The 26,939-nt window shown below is 42.2% G+C and overlaps 1 protein-coding gene across 2 annotated transcripts in view; it reads left to right on the forward strand.

Annotated features, from left to right (window-relative positions):
• LOC122563341 (lysine-specific demethylase 5B-like) overlaps positions 1 to 26,298 on the forward strand; it is a 232,156-nt gene extending 205,858 nt beyond the window's left edge. For both annotated transcript variants that reach the window (XM_043717092.2, XM_043717091.2), the window contains 2 exons: positions 84 to 410; positions 25,526 to 26,298. In XM_043717092.2, the coding sequence (XP_043573027.1) occupies positions 84 to 410; positions 25,526 to 25,678 (480 nt within the window). In that variant the 3' untranslated portion in view covers positions 25,679 to 26,298. The remainder of the gene's footprint in view (positions 1 to 83; positions 411 to 25,525) is intronic.
• Positions 26,299 to 26,939: the final 641 nt, after the last annotated feature.

Below are 26,939 nucleotides of genomic sequence, written 5' to 3' on the forward strand. Positions count from 1 at the left end.
ATAATGTCATAAAACTTATGTCAGAAAATTTAGCAGCTATTTCCCATCTAATGGGGTATATTGAGCTGTCTTTTCTGTTTTAGGGTGAAGATTGCTGTTTAAAGCCAGTGAAGAGAGAAGGAAACTGTGAGAAAAAGAAGAGACGGCTTGAAAAAGATGGTTCAGTGGGTGAAAAAAGAGAAAAATTGAAAAAACTAAACAATCCGAAAAAGAGAAATGTCAAATTAAACCAGGAACGAACAAAAAATCTAAGTTTGGTGAGAATAGAAGCAGAAACGTATTTGGAATTTCTACAGCCTCATGAGGCACTGTCAGTGATAATGGAGCCTCCATATTCTGAGCCAGAGGACTCTGAGGATGAAGATGCGATCTGCCCGGCAGAAAGCTGCCAGCAGCCAGAGGGGGATGAGGTCAGTCTTCAATGTTCCTGCGGTTATTCTTCACTACATCAGAGTATAATGAGGTGCACAGAAACTGCTGAATATTTAAAAGATGCAAACTTTAAAAGAATCTTGTGCTTCTATAATTTTATTTCTTTTCCTGTTTTCATAAATGTGACTAATTCTAATGAATTCCTGATCAGCTTCCCATTTCCTACCCTATATTAAATTTTAAATACTCTCATGCTTGACTTCTTTATCCTGATATCTTCCAAGCCCCAATTCTTCTGTGCTTGTTATCCAGTGCTGGCTTCAGTTGAACAGTGACTGATATTAAAATTCTTTTTTTCCCCAAATCCATGGCCTTATTCGGCACTCACTGGAATCTGTTCCAGTTTCATGACTTTCCAGGATGAACACTCCTCTTCCATGAACATCACTGATTATAATTGCTACACCAATAGTGGTCATGTCTTAAAATTACCAAAACCTTCAGTTCTGAAATTTCATTCATAAGTCTTTCTGTTGTCTATCTTTCCTTCTCTGACACACACCTTCAGATGTGTGTTATGGCCAAGCTTTTGGTCACAGTTATTAATAGCTGCTTATGTGGCTTTTCATCAATTTTATTTTTTGATATCATTCATGATTTGTGTTGGAGAGTTTAATACACTAATTGTTATTTGGCTCATTTGCTCCTCTCATTTATTTGTTTTATTACCTCCCACTTGGACTTGACTTGTAACTCTGAACCAGAAACCCACAGAGTGATGACATATCTCTATTAAAGTCATTTACTGAAAATGCGCTTTTAATTCCCACTAAGTAGGAATTGCATTCTTATTCTCCAGTGAGTGGAAGACAAACTGCAAAATCCACTTCTACTACTGCAGTGGAGATGTGAAATTGTGACTGGAGCAAGTGATAATAATTTCACCCTTTGAACTGTTGCCAGAGAGGTTGTATGTTTGAGACAATAATTAGTGTCAGGGGAGCAGAATAGTAGGGAGATCAAATACTGAAAATAATATGAAGTTATCATGGGAAATGGGAGCAGGTGTAGGCCATTCAGCCTGTTGAGCCTATTCTGCCATTTAGTAACATCCTGGCTAATCAGATTGCATTGAACAGTACAGCATCAGAACAGGCAGCTCAGCCTGCTCTGTCTGTGCCAACCATGATGCCTTTCTAAACTAATGCCACCTGCCTCCACACAGGTTTGTATCCCTCTATTCCATGCTTGTTCATGTGTCTGTCTAAATAACTTTTAAACCTTTGCTAACACATCTGCTTCTACCACTTTTCTCCTGGCAGCACATTCTAGGCATCTGCCACTATCTGTGTAAAAAAAAACCCAAAAAGAACTTAGCTTGCACATCTCTTTTAAACTTTCCCCCTCTCATCTTAACCTACGCCCAAACTCTTCTGATAGCTCAGACACTCCAATCCAGGCAGCATCCTGGTAAACCTGTTTTGCACCCTCTCCAAAGCCTCCACATCATTCCTATAGTTGGTGATCAGAACTGCAGGTAATACTCCAAATGTGGCATCACCAAAATCTTGTACTGCAGCAATGTGACTTGCCAACTTGTAAACCCAGTGATCTGGCCAATGAAGGCAAACATCCCCTATGCCTTCTTTATTACCTTAACCACTTAAGTTGCCACTTTAAGGGAGCTATGGACTTGGACCCAAAGATCCCTCTGTATATTGATGCTCCTAAGGGTCCTGCTCCTATCAATACTCCTATGACCTGACCTCTGTACTGCTTATTTTGATAACTTTGCACTTCCTTGTAAATAGAGTTCTTTCAAATCCAACTTTGAATATATTCAGTGATCCAACCTTCACTGCTCTCTGTGATAGAGAATTCAAAAGACTAGCAACTCTGAGAAGAATCTCTGACCACTTTGAACTCTGTGTTCTACTTTTAAATTTACCGAAGAGGTGAAACATATTTTCAGCATTTACCCTGTCAAGCCCCTTCAAAATTTAGTATGCTTAAAAATAATTGCTTGTTTTTCTAAATTCCAAACAGTATAGGTCCAAACTGCTCAAACTTTCCTCTTAATTCTTTAATCAGTTCAGTGAAGTTCATTTGAATTGCTACCAGTGCACATTTTGAAGACCAGACTTGTTGTCCCAAGTACTACAAATTCGCCAAAGATTCTCAGACAGCACCTTCCAAACCCACGGTCACTTCCATCTAGAAGGACAAATGCAGCAGATATATGGGGATACCACCATCTCCAAGTTCCCTTCTGAGCTACTCACCATTCCTGACTTGGAAATATATCGCTATTACTTCACTGAGTCTGGGTCAAAATCCTGGAATTCCCTCCCTAATGCATTGTGGGTCAACCCACAGGAGGTGGACTGCAATGGTTCAAGAAAATAGCTCACCACCACCTTCTCAAAGGCAACTAGAGACAGGCAATAAATGCTCGCCAGCCAGCGATGCCCACATCCCACAAATGAATAATTTTTTTAAAAAGCCCTTAACTATAGCAAAACTTCATTTTTTGTCTCCAAAGTCATTAAGACAGCAAACCACAGTCTTCTGTATCAACACACCAATCTTATGCCCCTTGTTTGAGTACGTGAAGAACTCAGTAGCAACATTTATAGGTTTCGCAAATAAATTACACTTGCCACATTATACTCCATCTGTCTCTTTACCAACTTTACCACTTAACCTGTCTGTATCTCTTTATCTGTTTGCTTACATTTTAACTTTGTATCATCAGAAATTTTGGATACAATACTTTTTGTTTTGAGCCATTAATATGGACGATTAATATCTGAAACCCCAGCTCTGATTGTGGCATTCCATTTTTACAAACTGCCAACTTGAAATGCCCATTTATCCCTACTCTCATCTTCCTGTCTCTTCAGCAAATTTCAATTCGTGCTAATATATTACCATCAACTCCATGAACAATTATTTGCAAGTTAATCTTCTAGATTGCCCTTTATGGACAATGAACATATTTATACACTCACCATTTGTTGCATATCCCTAATTGCCCTTGAGAGCTATTTTGAATCATTGCAGTCCATGTGGTGCAGATATACTTGGGAGAGAGTTCAAGTATCTTAACCAGCAATAATGAAGATTTATCGATGTAGTTCTAATTCCTGCCTTGTGAGATGGCACCAGAAAAAGATGTTCTTCCAGCCTTAGTCAGTGCAAACAATCTTTACATGGAGGGTAGATAATTGGGTAAACCAGGTCAGTTGAGCTTTTGGCTCTGGAGTTCTTGCAGCTTGCAAGCAGAATACAGATTTCAAGCAGAGTGAGTTTATTTAATGGTGAGTTCGTAGAAGTTGGAAGCAAGCGCTTTTCTTAAAATTTACTTTCTACTGCGACAAGCAACTTCTGGGTAGTAACTTGTAAAAAATAAGTTGAAATATGGCATAGCAAATTGTAGGATGCACATCCTATGAAATGTGGGAAGTCTTGAATGGAATTGGAATTGAATTGAATTTATTGTCACGTGTACCAAGGCATAGTGAAAAGCTTTGTCATGCGAGCAATACAGGCAGATTACAGAGATAAGTAGTATGGATAAGTAAATAATATGTAACAGTGGCAAAAACAAAAACACAGGTGCAGGTGAATGTTAAGAGTTCATGAGTCCATTCAGTATTCTAATAACAGTGTAGAAACTGTTTCAATACCGGCTGGTACGTGCGTTCAGGCTTCTATACCTTCTCCCCGATGGTAGAGGTTGTAGAAAAACATTGCCAGGGTGGGATGGATCTTTCAGAATGCTGGCAGCCTTTCCTTGACAGCGGGCCTGGTAGATAGATTCTATAGGTGGGAGGTTGACCTTTGTGATTGTCCGGGTCGAGTTTGCCACTCTGTAACCTTGAATGGTACAATTACCATTCCAGTTAGTAATACAGCCAGATAGAATGCTTTTGATGGCGCACCTATAAAAGTTGGCAAGGGTATTCGCCGTCATGCCAAATTTTCTCAGCTGCTTGAGGAAGAAGAGACGTTGTTGGGCCTTTGTAACCAGTGTGTCCACATGAAGAGGATGACCGCTCCCAGGAGCTTGACACTCTCCACTCGTTCCACATCTGTGCTGTTAATGTGTAGGGGAGCATGAGTAGAATCCTGCCAAAAGTCAATTTGCTTGGTTTTGCCGGCATTGAGAGCTAGGGTGTTCTCAGTGCACCATTTTTCCAGGTCTTCGTCCTCCAGTTTGTAGTTTGTTTCATCGCCATCTGAGATTCGATTGACGATGGTGGTGTCATCAGCGAACTTGTAAATGGCATGTGTCTAGTATTTGGTGACGCACTCATTGGTATACAGTGAGTACAGTAGGGGGCTGACTACGTGGCCCCTGAGGGGCTCCAGTGTTGAGTGTTAGTGGGATGAAATATTGTCCCCAATCTTCACTGATTGTGGCCTGTGGGTCAGGATACTGAGGATCCAATTGCAGAGAGTGGGGCTTTGTCCGAGATCACTAAGTTTAGTAATCAGTCTCAAGGGAATAATGGTGTTGAAGTATAGTCAATGAGTAGGATTCTTACGTAGCTGTTCTTGGTGTCAAGATGTTCTGGGAGGAATAAAGGGCAAGTGATATGGCATCTGATGTGGATCTGTTGGTCCGATAAGGCAAATTGGAGTGAGTCAAGAGTAGTGGGGAGGCTGGAGTTGATTAATGCTATGACCAGCTTTTCAAAGCACTTCATGACCATCAAAGTTAGGGCCACTGGGCAGTAGTCATTGAGATGTGCTGCAGGAGCCACCTTAGGTACAGGGATGATGTTGCCCCTCTTGAAACAGGCAGGGACAGTGGCCTGCTGCAGGGGGACGTTGAAGATATCCAAGAAGACCTCTGTCAGTTGAACTGCACATGCTCTGCGTGCACGGTTTGGTACTCCATCTGGTCCCATCACTTTCCTTGGATTCACACGAAGGAAAACTGATCTGACCTCTAATGCAGTGACTATTGGGATAGGTTTGTCAGGATTTGTTGGAATAGGTGTTACCTCTCCCGAAATTGTGTTCAAAGCTAGCATAGGAGGTGTTGAAACGATCTGGGAGGGATGTGTCATCGTCTGCTATCTGCACTGTATCTTTTTAGAACCTGTGATGTCGTTCAGTCCTTGCCATAGTCACCAGGTGTCCGTCTCGGTCTCTGGTTTGAATCGGTATTGGTCCTTGACTGTCTTAATGGCTCCGCGAAGGTCATATTTGGATTTCTTATATTTGAGTGGGTCTCCTGATCTAAAAACCTCATGTCTGGTTTTTAGCAGGTTCTATATGTCCTGATTCATCCAGGGTTTCCTGTTGGGGAACACGTGGATTGATTTCCTTAGTATGCAGTCCTCCATACACTTGCTGATAAAGTCTGTGATGGTGGTGGTTCATGACACACACTTTGACTGTTGATCTTTTGGCTTTAGATACTGATGAGAGTCATGGTTCCTCAGGAATGCATGGCGCTGGCATCACTGGGAGCTCAGCTGAACAGCAGGGAAGGAATAAAAAGAGGAAGAGTACTACTGATAGGTGATTCTTTCGGGGAACAGATGAGCATGACTGCAGGGTCTTATGTTGCCTCCCTGGTGCCAGGGTCAATGACTGCAGGGTATTTCTCTGAGGTCATGGTGTGGTTCATTTTGGTACAATGTCCTGGGAGGTAGGGAAATGAGATCCTGACAATGGAAGCTAGGAAGATGATGGAAAAGCAGGCCCTCCAAACCAATAATCTCAATATTTCTACCATTCCAAGTGCCTTTGAGCATAGAAACAGGAAAAATTGAATGTTTGAAGACATGCCTGGAAACTGGAGATAGAGAGCAGATATCTGAAGCCTTGGGACTGGTGAGGGAATTTTTACAGCAAGTCAAAACATAATGCAAGGTGATATAAAGCGGCCATTCGTAAGTACAAGAAATGTTTGTGTGTTGAATCTTTAAAATTATGTCCCTTCATGGGATTATAGTTTTAAGTATGAGCGTTCACAAGTTGAATATCTGTAAATCGGAGACACCAGTACACAAATTGAAGTAAATGGATATGATTTAATTGTCATTACTGAGACATGGCTACAGCATGCCAGTGATTTGGAACATTGTATCAAAGTGCAAATTCTGTATTCAGGAAGCATGGACAAAATGAGAAAGGAGGCAGGGTAGTACTCCTAATGAGGGATGATGTAGATTAGATTACATTACATTACGTTACAGTATGGAAACAGGCCCTTCGGCCCAACAAGTCCACACCTACCTGCCGAAGCGCAACCCACCCATACCCCTACATTTACCCCTTACCTAACACTACGGGCAATTTAGCATGGCCAATTCACCTAACCTGCACATCTTTGGACTGTGGGAGGAAACCGGAGCACCGGAGGAAACCCATGCAGACACAGGGAGAACGTGCAAACTCCACACAGTCAGTCGCCTGAGGCGGGAATTGAACCCGGGTCTCAGGCGCTGTGAGGCAGCAGTGCTAACCACTGTGCCACCGTGCCGCCCATTTTTAATCAAAGGATTAAGATGTAGTATCTGTGTTGGTGGAATTTAAAACCGCAAAGGCAAGCAAACATTGGTTGAAGTTATTAATGAACACAAAACTGAAGTACTAATTTTGGGCATGCTATAAATCTGGAAATTAGAGATGCACATAATGTGGATAATAGAATAATATTATGTCTCTTGAGTTTACATATAGACTGGGTTGACCAGGTTTGATGCTGTGGTGGATGATTTTCTGTTTTTATGGGTTTCTGAAATAACATGTTGAGGAACCACCTAGCAATCAGGCTGTTTTGGATTTAGTGTTTTGTAATGAGAAAGGGCTAATTAATAAGTTTGCTGTAAATGAGCCTTTGGGAAATAGTGAACATTGTATGATAGAACATAGTTCCTTCTGAAGCTCGGGTCTTAAATCTGAGCAAAGGAGGTATGCGGGACAAGTTGGCTAAGAAAGATTGGGAAAATAACACCAAAAGACTTCATGGTAGACAGCCAATAGCTAGCCATAGACACAGAAATCTACAGCACAGAAAAAAAGCCTTTCGGCTCATAGCAGTCAAAAACAACCACCTGATTACGCTCACCCCATTTTCCAGAGTCTTGTATGCCTTGGCATTGCAGGTGGATATCTAAATATTACTAAAATGTTTTGAGGGTTTCTCCCTTTACCATCCTACAGGCAGTGAGTTCCAGATTTTCATCACCATCTGGGTGAAAGTATTTTTCCTCCCATCTCCTCTAAACTGTCTGTCTCCCACCTTAAAATCTTGTTTGTTGTCACACCTGGCACAAAGGAGCTTAGTTGTTCTGGGGTTACCATTGACCAGAAACTGAATTGGACTAACCATACTGTGGCTAAAAGAGTAGGTCAGAGGCTGGGAATCCTGCAGCAAGTGACTCACCACCTGATTCCTCAAAGCCTATCCACCATCTAGAAGGCATAGGTCTGGAGCGTAATGGAATACTCCCAACTTGCTGAATGGATGCAGTTCCAACAACAGTAAAGAGACTTGACATTATTGTCAGTAAGGCTCACCACTTGAATGGCCTCATATCTCCAAACATTTAATCCCTCTGCCGTCAACTTTCAGTAAGGGGAGTGTAAACTATCAACAGCATACATTGCAGGCATTCATCAAGGCTTCTTGGCACCATCCAAACCCATGACCATCTCCACCTAAAGGTCAAGGGCAGCAGACACATAGGAACGTCACCACTTGCAGTTAGCCAGAACTTAACCAATAGAGATATATTACTGTGAATCCTCTGCGCCCTATTTTCATGTGTTGTGTTTTTAAAAATCACTTTAACCACATTCACTAGCTTTCACTTTTCCATGCTCAATTATGTCCTCAAAAAAAATCTTAAACATATTTGTAAAACCACAATGGACACAGTAGATTTCAAAGAACTGTGTACTTGAATCCCTTGGTCTTTCTATTCGACAGCAATACTCAGGACCCTACAATTAAGTATATAAGTCCTGCACTTGTTTGTTCTACCAAAATGCAATATCTTGCATTTATTCAAATTAAACTTCATCTGCCATTTCTCAGTCTAATGGCCCAATTGATCAAGACCTCTCAGATAACCTTCATTGTCAACTATACCACCAATTTTGGTGGCATCTGCAAACTTACTAGCCATGCCTTCTAAATTCACGTGTTTATAAAAATAAAAATAGGCCTCCTGTCCACAGCAGTAGTCAGGATATGGGGAAGAAACTAGATCACACGTTAGAAAATCATGTATGAAAGACACCATTACAATAATATTAAAAGCAAATTACTGCGGATGCTGGAATCTGAAACCAAAAGAGAAAATGCTGGAAAATCTCAGCACGTCTGGCAGCATCTGTAAGGAGAGGAAAGAGCTGATGTTGTCAAAGGGTCAGTAGACTCGAAACGTCAGCTCTTTTCTCTCGTTACAGATGCGGCCAGACCTACTGAGATTTTCCAGCATTTTCTCTCTCGCCATTACAATAATCATTGGGGACTTCAAAATATCGGTGGACTGACAAAATCAAATTCGTAATACGGATCTCTAGAAAAGGAATTTGTGGAATGTCTGAGATTTTTTTTTCCCTGGAGCTGCTTGTGATTGAGCCTACGAAGGCACAGGCATTGTGCCTGCGGTTTGAGAGGGAGAAACTGGAATCAGATGTCATGGTATTACAGTTGAGTGAAGGTGACTACAAAGATATGAGGTAGGAGCAGGCCCGAATTGATTGTAAGGCGAGCCTAGTAGGGAAGACAGTGGAGCAGCAATGGCAGGTGTTTATGGGGTAAATCAGGAGGCACAGCAGAAATCCTTCCCGTGGAAGAAGAAGCATTCAAAGTTTGGGAGAAGATTTGTAGCTCGGGTGCTCGTTGTTTTGGTTCTGTTCGCCAAGCTGGGAATTTTTGTTGCATACGTTTCGTCCCCTGTCTAGGTGACATCCTCAGTGCTTGGAAGCCTCCTGTGAAGCGCTTCTGTGATGTTTCTTCTGGTTTCTTCTAGCTGTCTTCCTGTTTGTCCTATGTAGTGTTTTGTGCAGAACAGACAACAAGATGGGGAACCTATCAACAAAGACTGCATACTCAAACCTGTGCCTCACAACACACTTCACATTCAACAACCAAATATATGAACAAATCAATGGCACACCCATGGGCTCACCCATCTCTGGACTCATAGCAGAAGCGGTAATGCAAAGGTTAGAACAAACAGTCTTGCCGCAAATTCAACCCAAACTCTGGGTCAGATATGTAGATGATACCTTTATAATCATTAAAAACACAAATAGAGAACACACACCGGATCATCAACGCCACACTCACAGGAATCCGATTCACGAGCGAGGAAGAAAAGGACAACCAACTCCCATTCCTAGACGTGATGGTACAGAGAACACTGAACGGAGAATTCACCACAAAGGTATACAGGAAAGCCACACACACAGACCATGTCCTAAACCACGAAAGCAACCACCACAACACACACAAGCAGTTGCATCAAGACACTGTTCAAAAGGGCCACAACACACTGCGGTACACCAGAACTGCAAAAAGAGGAAGAAGAACACCTATATAATGTATTCGCCAAAAACGGATACCCCCGCAATTTCATCAACAGATACCTAAGGGAAAGACAACAGAATGAGGATATGCCACAACCCAAAGGACTAGCCACCAAAGGACTAGCCACACTACCATACATCAAAAACATTTCTGAACTGACAGCCAGACTACTGTGACCACTAGGACTCATAACAGCACACAAACCAACAGCCACTCTCAGACAACAACTCACCAGGACGAAGGACCCGATACCCAGCATGAGCAAAACCAATGTAGTGTACAAAATCCCATGCAAGGACTGCACAAAACACTATATAGGACAAACAGGAAGACAGCTAACGATCCGCATCCATGAACACCAACTAGCCACGAAATGACACGACCAGCTATCCTTAGTAGCCACACACTCAGATGACAAGCAACATGGGTTTGACTGGGACAACACTACTATTATAGGACAAGCCAAACAGAGAACAGCCAGGGAATTCCTAGAGGCATGGCACTCATCCACAGATTCAATCAATAAGCATATTGACCTAGACCCAATATACCGGCCACTGCAGCGGACAGCTGGAACTGACAACCGGAGGCGGCAGATACAAATCACTATAAATGCTGGAGGAAACACCACAGAAGCGCTTCACAGGAGGCTCCCAAGCACTGAGGATGTCACCTAGACAGGGGACGAAACGTCTGCAACAAAAATTCCCAGCTCGGCGAACAGAACCACAACAGAAGAAGCAGCATAGTAAGGGAAGGAAGAGGTAACCATGACAGGACAACATAAAAGCAAAAGAAAAAGCATACAACGTAATGAAGATGATTAGGAAGCCTTTAAAAATCACGAGGATAGCTAAAAAAGCAATTAGTGGGGAGAAGATTAAATAAGAGAGTATGTAGCTAGTAAAATAAAAGATGGCAAGAGTTTTATAGACATCTAAACGGGATCTTTATCAGATGGGCCAATGGGCTGAGAAGCGTTTATGGGGTTTAATTTAAATGAATGTGAGGTGCTGCATTTTGGAAAAGCAAATCGGGGCAGGATTTACACACTTAACAGTAAGGTCCTGGGGAGTGTTGCTGAACAAAGAGACTTGGAGTGCAGGTTCATAGTTCCTTGAAAGTGGAATCGCAAATAGATGGGATAGTGAAAAGGGATTTGATATGCTTTCCTTTATTGGTCAGTGCATCGATTGTTGGAATTGGGAGGTCGTATTGTGGCTGTACACGGCATTGGTTAGGCCACTTTTGAAATATTGTGTGCAATTCTGGTCTCCCCCTTCTGGGAACGATGTTGTGAAACTTGAAAAGGTTCAGAAAAGATTTACAAGGATGTTGTCAGGGTTGAAGGGTTTGAGTTTGGGAGAGGCCGAATAGGCTGAGGTTTTTTTCAGTATGGGATCAGGGGCTGAGGGGTGACTATAGAGGTTTATAAAATCATGAGGGGCAATGGATAGGGTGAATAGACAAGGTCCTTTCTCTGGAGTGGGAGAGTCCAGAACTAGAGGGCAAAAGTTTAGGGTGAGAGGCGAAAGATTTAAAAGGGACCTCAGGGGCAGTTCTTTCATACAGAGGGTGGTGCGTGTATGGAACGAGCTGCCAGGGAAAGTGGTGGAGGCTGGTACAACTACAACATTTAAAAGGTATCTGGATGGGTATATGACTAGGAAGGGTTTAGAGAAATATGGACCAGGTGCTGGCAAATGGGGCTAGATTAGTTGAGGATACCTGGTTGGCATGGTGAATTCGGACCAAAGAGTCTGTTTCCATGCTGTACATCTCTATGATTCTAAAAGGTCAAGAGCGGACATTGGGCAATTGGAAAATTAGGCTGAAGAGTTCGTAATGGGGAATGTAGAAATGGCAAATGAACTGTATAGGTACTTTGCATCAGTTTTCAAAATGGAAAACACCAGCAGAATACCAGAACTTCTGGTGAAGAGAGTGAAGGGGCCATCGTTAAGGAGAGGGTGCTATCTGGGAAAGCTGAAAGACCTGAACAACTAACTAGACTGCTGAAGGAGATAGCTGAGGGAATTGTGGAGGTTTTGGTGATCTTCCAGGCATCACTGGAGTCAGGGAAGGTCCCAGAGGAGTGGAAAATTCCTCATGTTACACCCCTATTTAAGAAGGGAGGGAAGCAGAAGACAGGAAACTATAGACCAGTTAGCCTGATGTTGATAGTTGGTAAGATTTTGATGTCCATTTTATTAGGGATGAAATTGCAGAGTACTTGATCATGCATGGTAAAATAGGGCAGAGTCAGCACAGCTTTGTCAAGAGGAGGTCATGCTTGACAAATCTGTTAGAATTCTTTGAGGATGTAACAAACAAGTTAATACAAAGGAGAGTCAGTAGACCTGTTTTATTTGGATTTCCAGAATGCCTTTGATAAGGTTCTGTACAGGAGGCTCTTAACTTATTTAAGAGCTAAATGGTTTTAGGATAAGGTATAGAGAATTGGCTGACTGGCAGAAGGCAGTGTGGATAAAGGTGTCTTTGACAGGCTAGCAGCTGATGACTAGTGGAGTTCCACAGGGGTCAGTATTAGGGCTACCACTATTAGTGTTATACATTAACGATCTGAACAAAAAGACTGAGGACATTGTTGCTAAGTTTACAGATGATGCAAAGATAGGTGGAGGGATAGGGAGTGTTGACAAAGTGGGGATGTGTGGAAGGACTTGGGTAGAGTAGGAGAGTGAGCAAAGAAATGTCAGATGGAATACAGTGTGGGAAAATGAGATTATGCACCTTGGTAGGAAGACTATTTTCTAAATGAGGAAAGGCCTCAATCTGGAACATAAAGGGACTTGGAAGTCCTAGCTGGGAGTTCTCTTAAGGTGAACATGCAGGCTCAGTTGGCAATTAGGAAGGGAAGTTCATTTCAAGGGGGCCATAATACAAGAACAGAGGTGTACTGCTGAGGCTATAAAGCTCTGGTCAGACCACGTGAAATATTGAGTGTAGTTTTGGGCCCTGTATCTCATGAAAGATGCACTGGCTTTGGAGATGGTCCAAATATAATAATGATCCCAGGAATGAAGGTCTTGTCATGTGAGGAGTGGTTAGATCCGTACTCAGTGGAGTTTAGAAGGATGAGGAGTGGTCCAATTGAAATTTATGGAAGATGTTTCTGCAAGTAGGAGAGAGTAAGACCCAGGACCATGGCGTCAGAGTAGAGGGGCGACCCTTTAGAATTGAGATGTAGAGTAATTTCTGGAGCCAGTAGGTAGTGACTCTGTGGATCTCATTGTCACAGAGGGCAGTGGAAGCCAAATCATTGAGTCATTTAAGACCGAGCTAGATGGTGAGGGGATTAAGGGTTACTGGGATAAGGCAGGAGAATGGGGTTGAGAAATATATCGGCTATGATCAATTGGTGGAGTAGACTTGATGGACTAAACTTGCTAATTTTGTTCCCATATCTCCTAGTGTTTCAGAAGGATGTGATTGTGCCAAAGGGGTGCAGAAGAGATTCAGCAGGATGTTGCCGTGGGTGGAGCTTCTGAGTGATGAGGGGAAACTGGAGAAGCTCAGGTTTTTTTTGGAGCAGGAAGGTTGAGGGGCACCCTGGCAGAGGTATATAAATTTGAGGGGATATGAACAGGATGGATAGAAAACAGCTGTTCTCCTCAGTTGTAGATTTAATAACAAGGTACATAATTTTAAAGTGAAAGGCCAGTTTAGAATAGTCTGAAATGCACCGCCTGAAGGGATAGTTTAGGTGGATAAACTCTCGACCTTTAAAAACTACCTGGAAAAGCACGTGAAATGTAACATGCAGGGCTAATGGGTGGCATGGTGGCTCAGTGGTTAGTACTGTTGCCTCAGTGGTTAGTACTGTTGCCTCAGTGCCAGGGACCCAGGTTCAATTCCTACTTCTGGCTATCTGTGTGGAGTTTGCACATTCTCCCTGTGTCTGCGTGGGTTTCCTCCAGGTGCTCCAGTTTCCTCCCATAATCCAAAGATGTGCAGATCAGATGAATTGGCCATGCTAAATTGCCCATAGTGATCAGGGATGTGTAGGTTTGGTGCATTAGTCAGGGGTAAATGTAACGTACTAGAGGAATGGTCTGGATGGGTTACTCTTTGGAGGGTCAGTGTGGACTTGATGGGCTGAGGGGCCTGTTTACACACTAGGAATTCTACAAAAAAAAGCTATGGGTCTGGTGCTGTTAAGTGGGACTGGTATAAATTTTATATTTTTGATGAACAGACTCAGTAGGCTGAAGGGTCCCTTCTAAACTGTATGATTCTCTGGGCCTAGAACACTATTCCGAGGAATTGATGCAGAAATGTCCAGGGGCTGAGATGATTGGCCTCCAACAACTACAACCACTTTTCCTTTTAGGACTCCAACTAGAGAAGAGTTTTCTTTGTCACTGTTGATCAGTTTTGCTCATTGTTGAGGTCTGTCCCTTCCTGAGTTACTTTGCCAATTTGTACCCCAATCACTATTCTGATAAGGACTGTGATATTTCTCTCATTGCTTTTAAATTTACCTGTTTCTGATTCGTCCGGGTTTAATCTTCTTACCTACTTGTCTATCTCACTTCAGTTACAATCCAGTGATTGGAGATTGGAAACCTTGGATATTTTCTATTTTACTTTCAATCCTAGTTCCTCAATATCTCTAGTTCATATTTCTAGTTCCGCCTATGTTGTTCATTCCAATGCGGACTGCCATAATATAGGTTGCACAACAATATACCTATTTCTTTCCCAGACATGAGTTCTCCATAATGCTAACAGTAGACAGGCAACGTCGAACATTACAGTGCAGTACAGGCCCTCTATTTTGTGCCAACCTGTGGAACCAATCTGAAGCCCATCTAACCTACACTATTCCATTTTCATCCACATGTTTATCCAATGACCATTTAAATGCCTTCAGTTTGGTGAATCTAGTACTGTTGCAGGCAGGGCATTCCACCCCCCTACTACTGAGTAATGAAACCACCACTGACATCTGTCCTATATCTATCACCCCTCCATTTAAAGCTATGCCCCCTAATGCTAGCCATCACCATCCGAGGAAAAAGGCTCTCATTATTCACCCTATCTAACCTTCTGATTATCTTGTATGTCTCAATCACCTCTCAACCTTCTCTCTAATAAAAACAGCCTCAAGTCCCTCAGCCTTTCCTCTTAAAACCTTCCCTCCATACCAGGCAACATCCTAGTAAATCTCCCCAGAAAGCTTTCTCATTCTTCCTATAATGCGGTGACCAGAACTGTATGCAATACTCCAAGTGTGGCTGCACCATAGTTTTGTACAGCTGCAATGTGCGCTCATGGCTCTGAAACTCAATCCCTCTACCAATAAAAGCTAACCGACCAGACTCCTCCGTAACATCAATCAAGTCTGGGTGGCAACTTGCAGAGATCTATGTACCTGGACACCGAGATCTCTCTGCTCATCTGCACTACCAAGAATCTTAGCATTACCCAGTACTCTTTATTCCTGTTGCTCCTTCCAAAGTGAATCACCTCTCACTTTTCTGCATTAAACTCCATTTGCCACAGCTCTCAGCCCAGCTCTGCAGCTTCTCTATGTCCCTCTATAACCTTCAACATCTTTTGGCAATACCCACAACTCCACTGATCTAAGTGTCATCCAAATTTACTAACCCATTCTTTCATACCCTCATCCAGGTCATTTATAAAAATAACAAACAGTAGTGGACCAAAACACATCCTTGCTGTACACTACTCTTAACTGAACTCCAGGATGAACATTTCCCATCAACTACCACTTTCATCTAGCCAATTTCTGATCCAAACCGCTAAATCATCTTTAATCTCATGCCTCAGTATTTTGTGCAATAGCCTACCGTGGGGAGCCTTATCAATCGCCTTGCTGAAATCCATATGCACCACATCAACTGCTTTACCCTCGTCCACCTGTTTGGTCATTTTCTCAAAGAACTCAACAAGGTTTGTGAGGCACAACCTACCCTTCGTAAAACCATGTTGACTATCCCTATTCAACTTATTCCTCTCTAGATGATTGTAAATCCTATCTCTAATAACCTTTTCCAATACTTTACCCACAACCGAAGTTCAAGACTCATTGGTCTATAATTATCAGGGTTGTCTCTGCTCCCTTTCTTGAACAAGGAGGCAACATTTGCTCTCCTCCAGTCTTCTGGCACTATTCCTGTAGACAATGACAACATAAAGATCAAAGTCAAAGGCTCTGTAATCTTTTCCCTGACTTCCCAGAGAATCCTAGGATAAATCCCATTCCCCCCAGGGAACTTATCTATCTTTACACTTTCCAGAATTGCTAACATCTCTTCCTTGTGAACCTCACTCCCGTCTAGTCTGGTAACCTGTATCTCAGTATTCTCCTCGACAACTATTTCTTTTTCAAGTGTGAATACCGACGAGAAATATTCATTTAGCGCTTCTCCTATCTCCTTGGTCTCAACGCACAACTTCCCACTACTGTCCTTGATTGACCCTAATCTTAGTCTAGTCATTCTTTTATTCCTGATATACCAATTCAAAGCTTTAGGGTTTTTCTTGATCCTATCTGCCTACGACTTCTCGTCCCCTTCTGGCTCTTCTTAGCTCTCTCTTTGAGTCTTTCCAGGCTAACTTGTAACTCTCAAGCGCCCTAACTGAGCCTTCACGTCTCATCCAAACATAAGCTGCCGCCTTCCTCTTGACAAGAGAGTCAACTTCTTTTGTAAACCACGGCTCCCTCGCTCGACCACTTCCTCCCTGCCTAACAAGTACAGACTTATCAGGGACCTGCAGTAGATGACCTTGAATAAGCTCCACATTTCAATTGTGCCCATCCCTGCAGTTTCCTTCCCCATCCTATGCATCCTAAATCTTGCCTAATTGCATCATAATTGCCTTTCCCCAGGTATAACTCTTACCCTGCATTATATACCTATCTCTTTCCATTGCTAAAGTAAACATAACTGAGTTGTGATCATTATCACCAAAGTGCTCACCTACGTCCAAATCTAACACCTTGCTGAGTTTATTACCCAGTACAAAATACAATGTGCCTCACCTCTTCTTGGCCTGTCTACATACTGTGTCAGGAAACCCTCCTGCACACATTGGACAAAAAACTGACCCACCTAAAGTGCTCAAACTATAGTATTTCCAGTAAATATTTGGAAAGTTAAATTCCCCCATGCCAATGACCCTGTTACTCTTGCTCCTATTCAGAATCATCCTTGCTATCCTTTCCACTACATCTCTGGAACTATTTGGAGGCCTATAGGAAACTCCCAACAGGGTGACCTCTCCTGTCTTGTTCCTAACCTCAGCCCATACTACCTCAGTAGACAAGTCCTCAAATCTCCTTTCTGCCACCATATTACTGTCCTTGACTAACAATGCCACACCTCCCCCTCCTTTTGCCATCTTCTCTGTTCTTACTGAAACATCAAAATCCCGGAACCTGTAACAATCATTCCTGTCTCTGCTCTATCCATATCTCTGACCACAACATTGAAGTCCCAGGTACCAACCCATGCTGCAAGTTCACCCACCTTATTCCCGATGCTCCTGGTGTAGACACACTTCAAACCACGTTCCTGCTTGCCAGTGCATTCTTGCGATTTTGAAACCTTACTGATCTCACTACTCTGAACTTCCTCGACACTGGAACTTCAATTTAGGTTCCCATCACCCTGCTGAATTAGTTGAAATTGATACCCTGCTAGTTCATTCTGTTTGTAGAGGTCCCACCTTCCCCAGAATGAGCCCCAATTATCCAGGTATCTGAAATGCTCTCTCCTGCCCCATCCCTGTATCCACATGTTCAACCTCTCCCCTCCCTCCCTCTCCACCCGCCCCCCTCCCTCTCTCCCCATATTCCGTGCCTCGCTAGCATCTGGCATGGGTAACAAACCAGAGATAGCAACTCTGTTTGTTCTAGCTCTAAGCTTCCACCCTGGCTCCTTGAATTTCTGCCTTAAATCCCCATCCCATTTACTACTTGTGTTGTTAGTGCCCATGTGGACCACAACTCTGGGCTGCTCCCCTTCCTCCTGAAGGATCCTGAAAACCTGATGCAAAATATCATGAACCCTGGCACCTGGGCCACAACACACCAACCGTGAGTCTCTCTCGTTCAGACAGAACCTCCTGTCTGTCCCCCTAATTATAGAGTCCCTAATGCTCCACTCCTCTTCCTCCTTTCCTTCTGAGCAAGAGGGACAGACCCTGTTGCAAAAATCTGTAGCCCATGGCTTACCCCTGGTAAATCCTTCCTCCCTCAACGGTATCCAAAGCAGTATACTTGTTATGGAGGGCAACGGCACAAGCAATCCCTGCACTGTGTGCCAGTTCACTTTCTGTCCCCTGACTGTAACCATTCTGCCTTTCTCTTGCATCTGAGGTATGACTACCTCCCTGTAACTCCTCTCAATAATCCCCTCCCCCTCCGCCTCCGGAATGATCTGAAATTCTTCTAGTTCTCCAGCTCCAGTGACCTAACATGGTTTTCGAGGAGCTGGAGTTGGCTGCATTTCGTGTAAATGCAGTCAGCAGGGACACTCATGGTGACTTTTACCTCCCACATTCTGCAGGTGGAACATTCAACTGCCTAATCTCCATTTCTTTGCCTATGCTGCTCCCAGACTTAATTGCTCACTGCTTCTGCTCCCCTTTAAAAATTGGCTCCCAATGATGCCCATTTTACAGCCAGACCTTCATGCCTGCTGAATATAAGCTTTTAATTGTACCTGTTATTTGTTATACTTGCATTTGTGCCTGAAATTATAATTTGGGTTAGAAAAGTTAGATAAGGATTAGTGAAGACACTTACAGTCAGAAACAAGAGAAGTTATAACGGGGAACAGTGATGGCAGACTAATTAAATACATATTTGGTTTTGCCTTCACAAGAAACCAATGCATCCCATGAATGTTTGGGAGGGCAGGATCTAGTGACAGTGAGGAACTGAAGGAAATTGATATTAGTAGGGAAATTAATGGGATCAATGGCCCATAAGTCCCTCAGGTCTAAATAATCTGTATCCCACAGTACTTAAGGAAGTGACCCTAGCATTAGTGGATGCATTGGTGGTCATCTTTAAAGATTCTGTAGACTCTGGAACAGTTCCTATGCAAAGGGGGGTAACTAATGTAACCCCACTAATATAAAGAAAAATGTGGTTGAGAGAAAACATAGAATTATAGTTTAGTTGGCCTGACATCAGTACTGGGGGAAATGTGAAAATTCATTATGAAAGATTTTATAGCGCAGTACTTGAAAAGTAGTAACAGATCGGATAGAGTTTCTGCGAATAATGAGAGGGAAATTTGTGTTTGACAAATCTACCATCACAGAATCATTGAGTATACAGCATGGAAGCGGCCCTTCGGCCCAACCCATCCATGCCAACCAGGTTTCCTAAACTGAATGAATCCTATTTGCCCTGCATTTGACCCATATGCCTCTAAACCTTTCCTCTTCATGTACATATCCAAATGTCTTTTTAATGTTGTAATTGTATCTACCTCTACCACTTCCTCTGGCAACTTGTTCCATATATGCATCACCTTCTATGTGGAAAAACGTGATCCTCCAACCTCTTTTAAATCTTTTCACTCTCACTTTAAAGCTATGCCGTCTGATTTTGGAATCTACTACCCTGATGAACAGACCTTGTCTATTCACACTATCTATGCCCCTTGTGATTTCATAAATACCTATAAGGTCACCCCTCAGCCTCCAGGGAAAAAAGTCCCAGTCTATCAAAACTCCCTTTGTAACTCAAACATTCCAGTCTTGCCAAAATACTTGTAATTCTTATTTGGTCCCTTTTGAGTTTGATAACATTCGTCCCATTAGCAGGGAAATCAGAATTGTACATGGTGTAGGTTATTTTGTTATAACGTGCATTTCGTCAATGCGAATTTGCCATAGTGTGATTGATGAATTGGAGGTGCTGTTTCTACAGCACGAATTTTAAAAAATGTGCATTGGCTGTAATGTGATTAGAGCGCCAACATTTTAAGCGCTATTTCTAAAACATCATTTTTCTGTAACACGGGGTTGCACATGAACACAATCATGGCATTATAGAAGAATTGACTGTAATTCCAAATGTTGCTTCACCAATGTCTTGTGCAGCTGTAACATGACACCTCAACTGCTGTACTCAGTGCTGTGGCATCTGAGGGCAAGCAAGACAAATGCCGTCTTCACCAATCTGTCTAATTGGCATCACTTTCAAGGAATCATGTACCCCTTGGTCTTTCTGTTTGATAACACTCCCTGGGGCCCTACCATTACTGTGCAACTTCTGTCCTGCTTTGTCTTACCAAATTGCAACACCTCACACTTATCTGCATTAAACTCCATCTATCATTCCTCAGCCCACTGGCCCAGTTGATCAAGATCCCATTGTACTCTTAAATGTCCTCTTTCGTTGTCCACTGTACCACCAATTCTCATGTCATTCGCAAACTTACTAACCATGCCTCCTATAATCTCATTCAAATCATTTATATAAATGACAGACAATAGTGACCTAGCATCTTGTGGTACAAAGGTAGTCACAGGCCTCCAGTCTGAAAACAATCTTCCCCACCACTGTCTCAACTTGTACATGAAGCCAATTTTGTATCCAATTGGTTGGCTCTCCCTGGACCCCATATGATCTAACCTTACTGACATGTGTACCATGCGGTACCATGTCGAAGGATTTGCTAAAGTCCATGTACATAACATCTACCACATTGCTTTCATCTATCTTGGTCACCTGTTCAATAAATTCAATCAAATTTGTGGGAGACAATTTTCCTCAACAGTAATGCTGACTATCCTTAATCGGTCCTTGCTTTTCCAAATGTTCGTAGATCCTGTCTCTCAGAATTGCCTCCAACAATCATGTTAGGCTCCTGATTTTTTCTTAAGTGTACTCCTTCACCACCTGTACTCAAGGGATTCACTTGATCCCACCTGTCCATACCTCACATATACCACCACCTTTTTCTTGACCAGAGTCTCAATGTCTCTAGTCATCCAATATTCACTTCTCCTGCCAGCTTTGCCCTTCACACTAATAGGAACATGCTTGCCCTGAACTCCTCTTCTCTTGCTTTCGAAAGCATCTCACTTGCCAGACATTTGTTTACCTCCGAACAGCCGCCTCCAGTCAACTTTTGGAAGTTCCTGTCAATTAAGAATTTTAACTTGTGGATCAGGCCTTTTCCATATCAATTTTAAAACTAATACATTTATGGCCACTGGTCCCAAAGTGCTCCCTGACTAACACCTCGGTCACTTTCCTACCTTATCTCCCAAGGGTAAGTTGAGTTTTGTTCTTTCCCTTTGGGCAAATGTATGGCGTTTGAAATATAATGTCAATAAATGTGAGGTTATCAACTTCGTTAACAAAAACCAGAAGACAGCTTATTATCAGAATAGTGATGGACTGGGAAAGGGAAAGGTGCAATAAGACACATGTATCCTTGTACACCAGTCACAAAGTAAGGATGCCAATGCAGCAGGTGCTTAGGAAAGCAAATGGTGTGTTGGTCTTCATAGCAAGAGGATTCTACTAGTGGGGATGTTTTGCTACAGTTGTATAGGACATTGGTGAGACCACTCCTGGAGCATTGTGTGCAGCTTTGGTCATATTATTTGAGGAAAATTGTTCTGGCTGTGGAGAGAGTGCAACAGAGATTTCCCAGGTTGTTTCCTGGGATAGCATGATGATTTTTGAAGAGAGGCTTGATCATTAGGGTTATGTTCACTGGAGTTTAGAAGAATGGTGGGGCGGTTCTAAACGAAACCTATAAAATTCTAACAAGGCAATAAACCCTAAACGCAGCAGGAATGCTCCTGATTGTCAGAGACTCCAGAACCAGAGGTCATAGTCTTAAAGATCCAGGGTAAGCCATTTGGTATTGAGATAAGAAATTTCTTCACGCAAAGCGTGGTAAGCCTGTAGAATCCTTTGCCATAGAAAGTGGTTGAAACCAAAAGATTGAATGCTTTAAAGAAGGATTTGGATATAATTCTTAGTACTAAAGAGACCAATGTGTATGGGGGGGAGAAAAGTGGCAACAGGCTGCCAAGTTGGATGATAAGCCATGATTATGTTGAATGACGAAGCAGGTTTGAAGGGCTGAATGGTCTCCTAACCCAAACATTTCTATGTAACTATTTCCACCATATTCATCTGATGCTGTATAAATCAAACTTTTCTGCTGATCACTCCTTTGGCTGATGCTCAGTACCTTGATGTTCAGACAATTTAATTTGCTTTTCTTCGTCAACAATTTAACAATGTTTTGTTATTAATTTTACTTTCCCTGCTTTTGGTGTATTTATTTTCTTCTGTTATTATTATAATGTTGCACCACTTACCCATCTCTCTTACCTCGCTGTCATGCACTCCCTTCTCTCCTTCTCCTTGCTTGCTTATTTAATCACGTTTTCTGGTTTTAAGTCATTTCTATAGTTCCAGTTGTATAACTGTTTCACAACCTTGAATTGCTGCTAGTGTACACATGAAATGGAACCTTAGAGATATGATTACTTTCCTAATTAATTGATCGCTATGCACAATATTATTGGTTCAAGCAAGCTAGAAATGACCACCTTTGTAGTTCTGCTTTTGAATTCAGGACCCAAGTCCTAATTTTCCTCCAGGTGAACTATTTCCATGTTTTGAAATGGTTCACCACATCTCATGATGTTTACCTGTCCTTGGTCTTTTTTCCAGGCATTTCTAAACATTGCCTGTGTTAGGCAACTTGCCCTCAACAATACAGCTCGTTCTAATGGATAAGTAAAAAGATATTTAATTTTTAGATAGGCTTCCCCTTCTGAATCTAATTTCCTTTTGTTTTCCAATGATTTTGAGGACATGACTTTGTTCTGAATTAGCAGATATTGTGGATCAAATTCTTGTGCAGTAAACCTTTGCAACTCTCTATCCCCAGAAATTAAGATTAATTGCAATAAGAGTCGCTAGTAACTGGACTCCAGGCTGACACATTGCCTTCTTTCAGAAAGCCAGTTTCTAATCCGAACTGCTAAGTCACCCTCGATCCCATGCCTCTGCATTTTCTCCAACTGCCTACCATGTGGAACCTTATCAAAAGCTTTACTGAAGTCCATGTACACCATGTCAGCTACCCTACCCTCATCTACATGCTTGGTCACCTTCTCAAAAAACTGAGACATGACCTGCCCTTGACGAAACCATGTTGACTATCTCCAGTCAAATTGTTGCTTGCTAGATGAATATAAATCCTATCTCTTATAATCCTTTCTAAAACTTTTCCTGCAACTGAAGTAAGGCTCACTGGTCTATAATTATCTGAGTCATCTCTACTACCCTTCTTGAACAAGGGTACATCATTTGCAATCCTCCAGTTTTCTGGTACTAAACCTGTAGACAATGACGACTCAAATATCAAAGCCAAAGGCTCTGCTATCTCCTCGCTAGCTTCCCAGAGAATCCTCTGATAAATCCCATCCGGCCCAGGGAACTTGTCTTCTTTCACTCCTCCGAGCATTGGTAGCACCTGTTCGTAACTAAACTCGATCCTTTCTAGTCTAATATCTCATACCTCACTCTTCTCCTCTACAATATTCTCCTTTTCCTGAGTGAAAACCGATAAGAAATGTACGTTTAGCACCTCTCTGATCTCCACAGGGTCCACACACAACTTTGCACTTCTGTCCTTGACTGGCCCTATTCCTACCCTAGTCATCCTTTTATTCCTCACATACCTATAGAAAGCTAAGGGTTCTCCTTTATTCTAACTGCTAAAGACTGCTCATGTCTTCTCTTTGCTCTTCTTATCTGTCTCTTTAAATCCTTCCTAGCAAATCTGTAACACTCCATCGCCTCATTTGAACCATCTTGTCTCATCGTCACATAAGCCGCCCCTTCTGCTTAATAAGAGATGCAATTTCTGTAGTAAACCACGGTTCCCTTACCTTATCACTTCCTCCCTGCCTGACAGGGACATACCCATCAAAGACATGCAATATCTGTTCCTAAACCAGCTCCACATTTTGATTGTCGCCATCCCTGCATTTGCCAGCCCATTCTATGCATCCTAAGTCTTGCCTAATCGCATTATAATTGCCCTTGCCCCATCGATAATTCTTGCCCTGTGGCATGTACCAATCCCTTTTCATCGCTAAACTAAACGTAACTGAATTATGGCCATTCTCTCCTAAGGGCTCACCTTCCACTAAATTAAACACGTGGCCTGGTTCATTACCAAGTATCAGATCCAGTGTGGCCTCCCCTCTTGTCGGCTCTTTGACATACTGTGTCAGAAAATGGGGTGGCATGGTGGCTCAGTGGTTAGCACTGCTGCCTCACAGCACCAGTGTCCCAGGTTCGATTCCAGCCTTGGGCAACTGTCTGTGTGGAGTTTGCATATTCTCCCCATGTCTGCGTGGGTTTCCTCCGGGTGCTCCGGTTTCCTCCCATAGTCCAAAGATGTGCAGGTCAATTGGCCATGCTAAATTGCCCATAGTGTTAGGTGCATTAATCAGAGGGAATTGGTTCTGGGTGGGTTACTCTATGGAGAGTTGGTGTGGACTAGTTGGGCTGAAGGGCCTGTTTCCACACTGTAGGGAATCCAATCTAAAAGCCTCCTGCACGCATTGGGCAAAACTTGATCCATCCGACATAGTAGAGTTATATAATTTCCAGTCAATGTTGGGCAAGTTAAAGTCCCCCATAATGACCACCCTGTTCCTTTCACTCCTACCCAGAAACACTGATGCAAAATACACATTTAGTATCTCTTCTTGAAATGAAAACAGAAGATGGTAGAAATTCTTAGTACATGAGTCATTATCTGTGATGAACAGCCTGAAAAGGTCAAGTTGACTGATTCTCCCTCAGATGCAGCCTAACCTGCTCAGCGTTTCCAGAATTTTCTATTTTATTTTGTTTTTTATTGTACAGTCATCAATCAGGCATATGTGAAATGCTGTTTGGGTTCAGCTGTTGCACATTCTTTTGACAAAGGTACAATGTAATGGAATGTTAAGAACCTACAGGGGAAAAAACAAAATGGCACAAAATATGGCACATATGCCTGTTAAAATCAGACCGTTTTGGTTAGCATCCTGTATGGAGGCTTGTGCCCAGCGATTCTATTTCAGGTTTCAAGCATCATTTGGATTCTGGGCTCCAGTTTGCCCACCGGTAAAAGGGACTTCCATACCAAACGTTTTAATCTTGTAATGAACTTTTTGTGGAGTTTACATATAAATTTTGACCATTTCTCTTGGATCTGATCTTGTGGATCACAAAATGGAAGAGATGGGTGAGCTGATTTCAACCAATTTATGCCTCTTGTTCCTATCTTTATACATTTCCAGACAAACTAGGCATAACAAACATCAAAATTGGTACCTTTGATTTGCAAGTGTATCTGAAACAATAAATTCACATGGAAATCCTGAAAAGTAACTTGAGGGAATTATGAAATACCATAGCAGTTACTTATTGGTGGAAACATCTGTTATTTTTAGATTCAACTCTTACTCTATAAAACACATTTGAATAATGAAGTAGAATTAAGATGATATTGTTAGTAAGCAATGTCTCCCTTTTATGTATAGGTTGACTGGGTCCAGTGTGATGGCAGCTGCAACCAGTGGTTCCACCAGATCTGTGTAGGTGTGTCCTCAGAAACAGCAGAAAAGGAGGACTATATCTGCATCAACTGTACTGTAAAAGACCAGAACAACAGGAAACAGAATGGCCAGGGCTAGTGTTTGGCAGCGTGCTAATGAATCACATACTCCACAAGAAGCAGTGGATTTGGTATCTCTACAACCCACAAATGGTGCTATATCTCTACTCATGGGATCATCTACAAGGACACTCAAAATTTTCCACCTTTGTATTTTCTCATTCTTGTAAGAACTTTTTGTCTGTGGTTGTGAAAGTATACGATGCTGGCTACACCCAGGGTTTTCTACCCGTTGTGGGGGCAATTGGCTCTGGTTGAACAATGCCATACCCCTATATCTCGTCTGAGACTTGCCTGCATAGATACCCAATCCTGTTGGGTGTTAAAGATATGCAAACACCAAAAAAAATTTTTTTTATGGGGTCCTCTGTTCAGTACAATATCTTAATCTTAGAGAGATTCTGACTTGTGTTTTGTAGGTTAGTTTTATTTATCTCAGCAATAACAGGTTTGTGAGTTAAAGGGCCAGATACAATTTCTCAAGTTTGGCTGTTGTACAGAATGCAGGAATTTAGGCTCCTAGTGGCACAGGAAAATTGGATAATCTGTAATCATACTGCCTACGCTGTACTTTGGCTTTTTTGGTAGCTTGTATCTAATGTTGCAGTCTCCTTTGTGAAATAAACCTTTGTTTATGAATGAGCTTTGCAGGCTGCAGTTTGTAATGCACCATATTTGAAAATCTATAATTTATAGACAGTGCATTGCCATTTCTGCACCAAATTTAAACATCAGATGCACTGGTACTGTGGCAACAATGAAGGCTGACAGATTGTGGGGAAATAAAATAGAGGCTTAATTAATTCCACTTTGCTCAAATCCTGATGAAATCATTAGCAAATAGCACAAACGGAATAATATTTCCAAAGTCACTGCAGCAATGCCTACATAGGTAATCTTGGCTGTAACTATTGGGTTTAGGAGTGATGTCTTTTTAATCCATTTGCCTATTAGCGCTGACTCTCATTACTGGTAACTTTGAGAGCATCAGCACCAAATATTCTCAAATCTTCAGTAATAACAAATGAGCAATAGAGAATAACTTAAACCTGATGTAATTAGGTGAAACAACTAAAGTGCTATCATGTGAATCTGTGGTTCAAAATTTGCCCTCCAGTTTAAGTTTTCACTGATGTGATGTTTTTCGAGTGAAATGGGCAGTTCTGAAGTTTTGGTTGTGAGATATTGATGGTTATAGAGTCATAGATTCATACAGGATCTAATAGATCCTTTGGTCCAACTTGTCTGCGCTGACTAGACATCCCAATCTGACATAGAAC

Source organism: Chiloscyllium plagiosum, unplaced genomic scaffold, assembly GCF_037043375.1.
Source record: "Chiloscyllium plagiosum isolate Xiang-an unplaced genomic scaffold, Cpla_swu_hap1 HiC_scaffold_26, whole genome shotgun sequence".
Taxonomy (NCBI): domain Eukaryota; kingdom Metazoa; phylum Chordata; class Chondrichthyes; order Orectolobiformes; family Hemiscylliidae; genus Chiloscyllium; species Chiloscyllium plagiosum.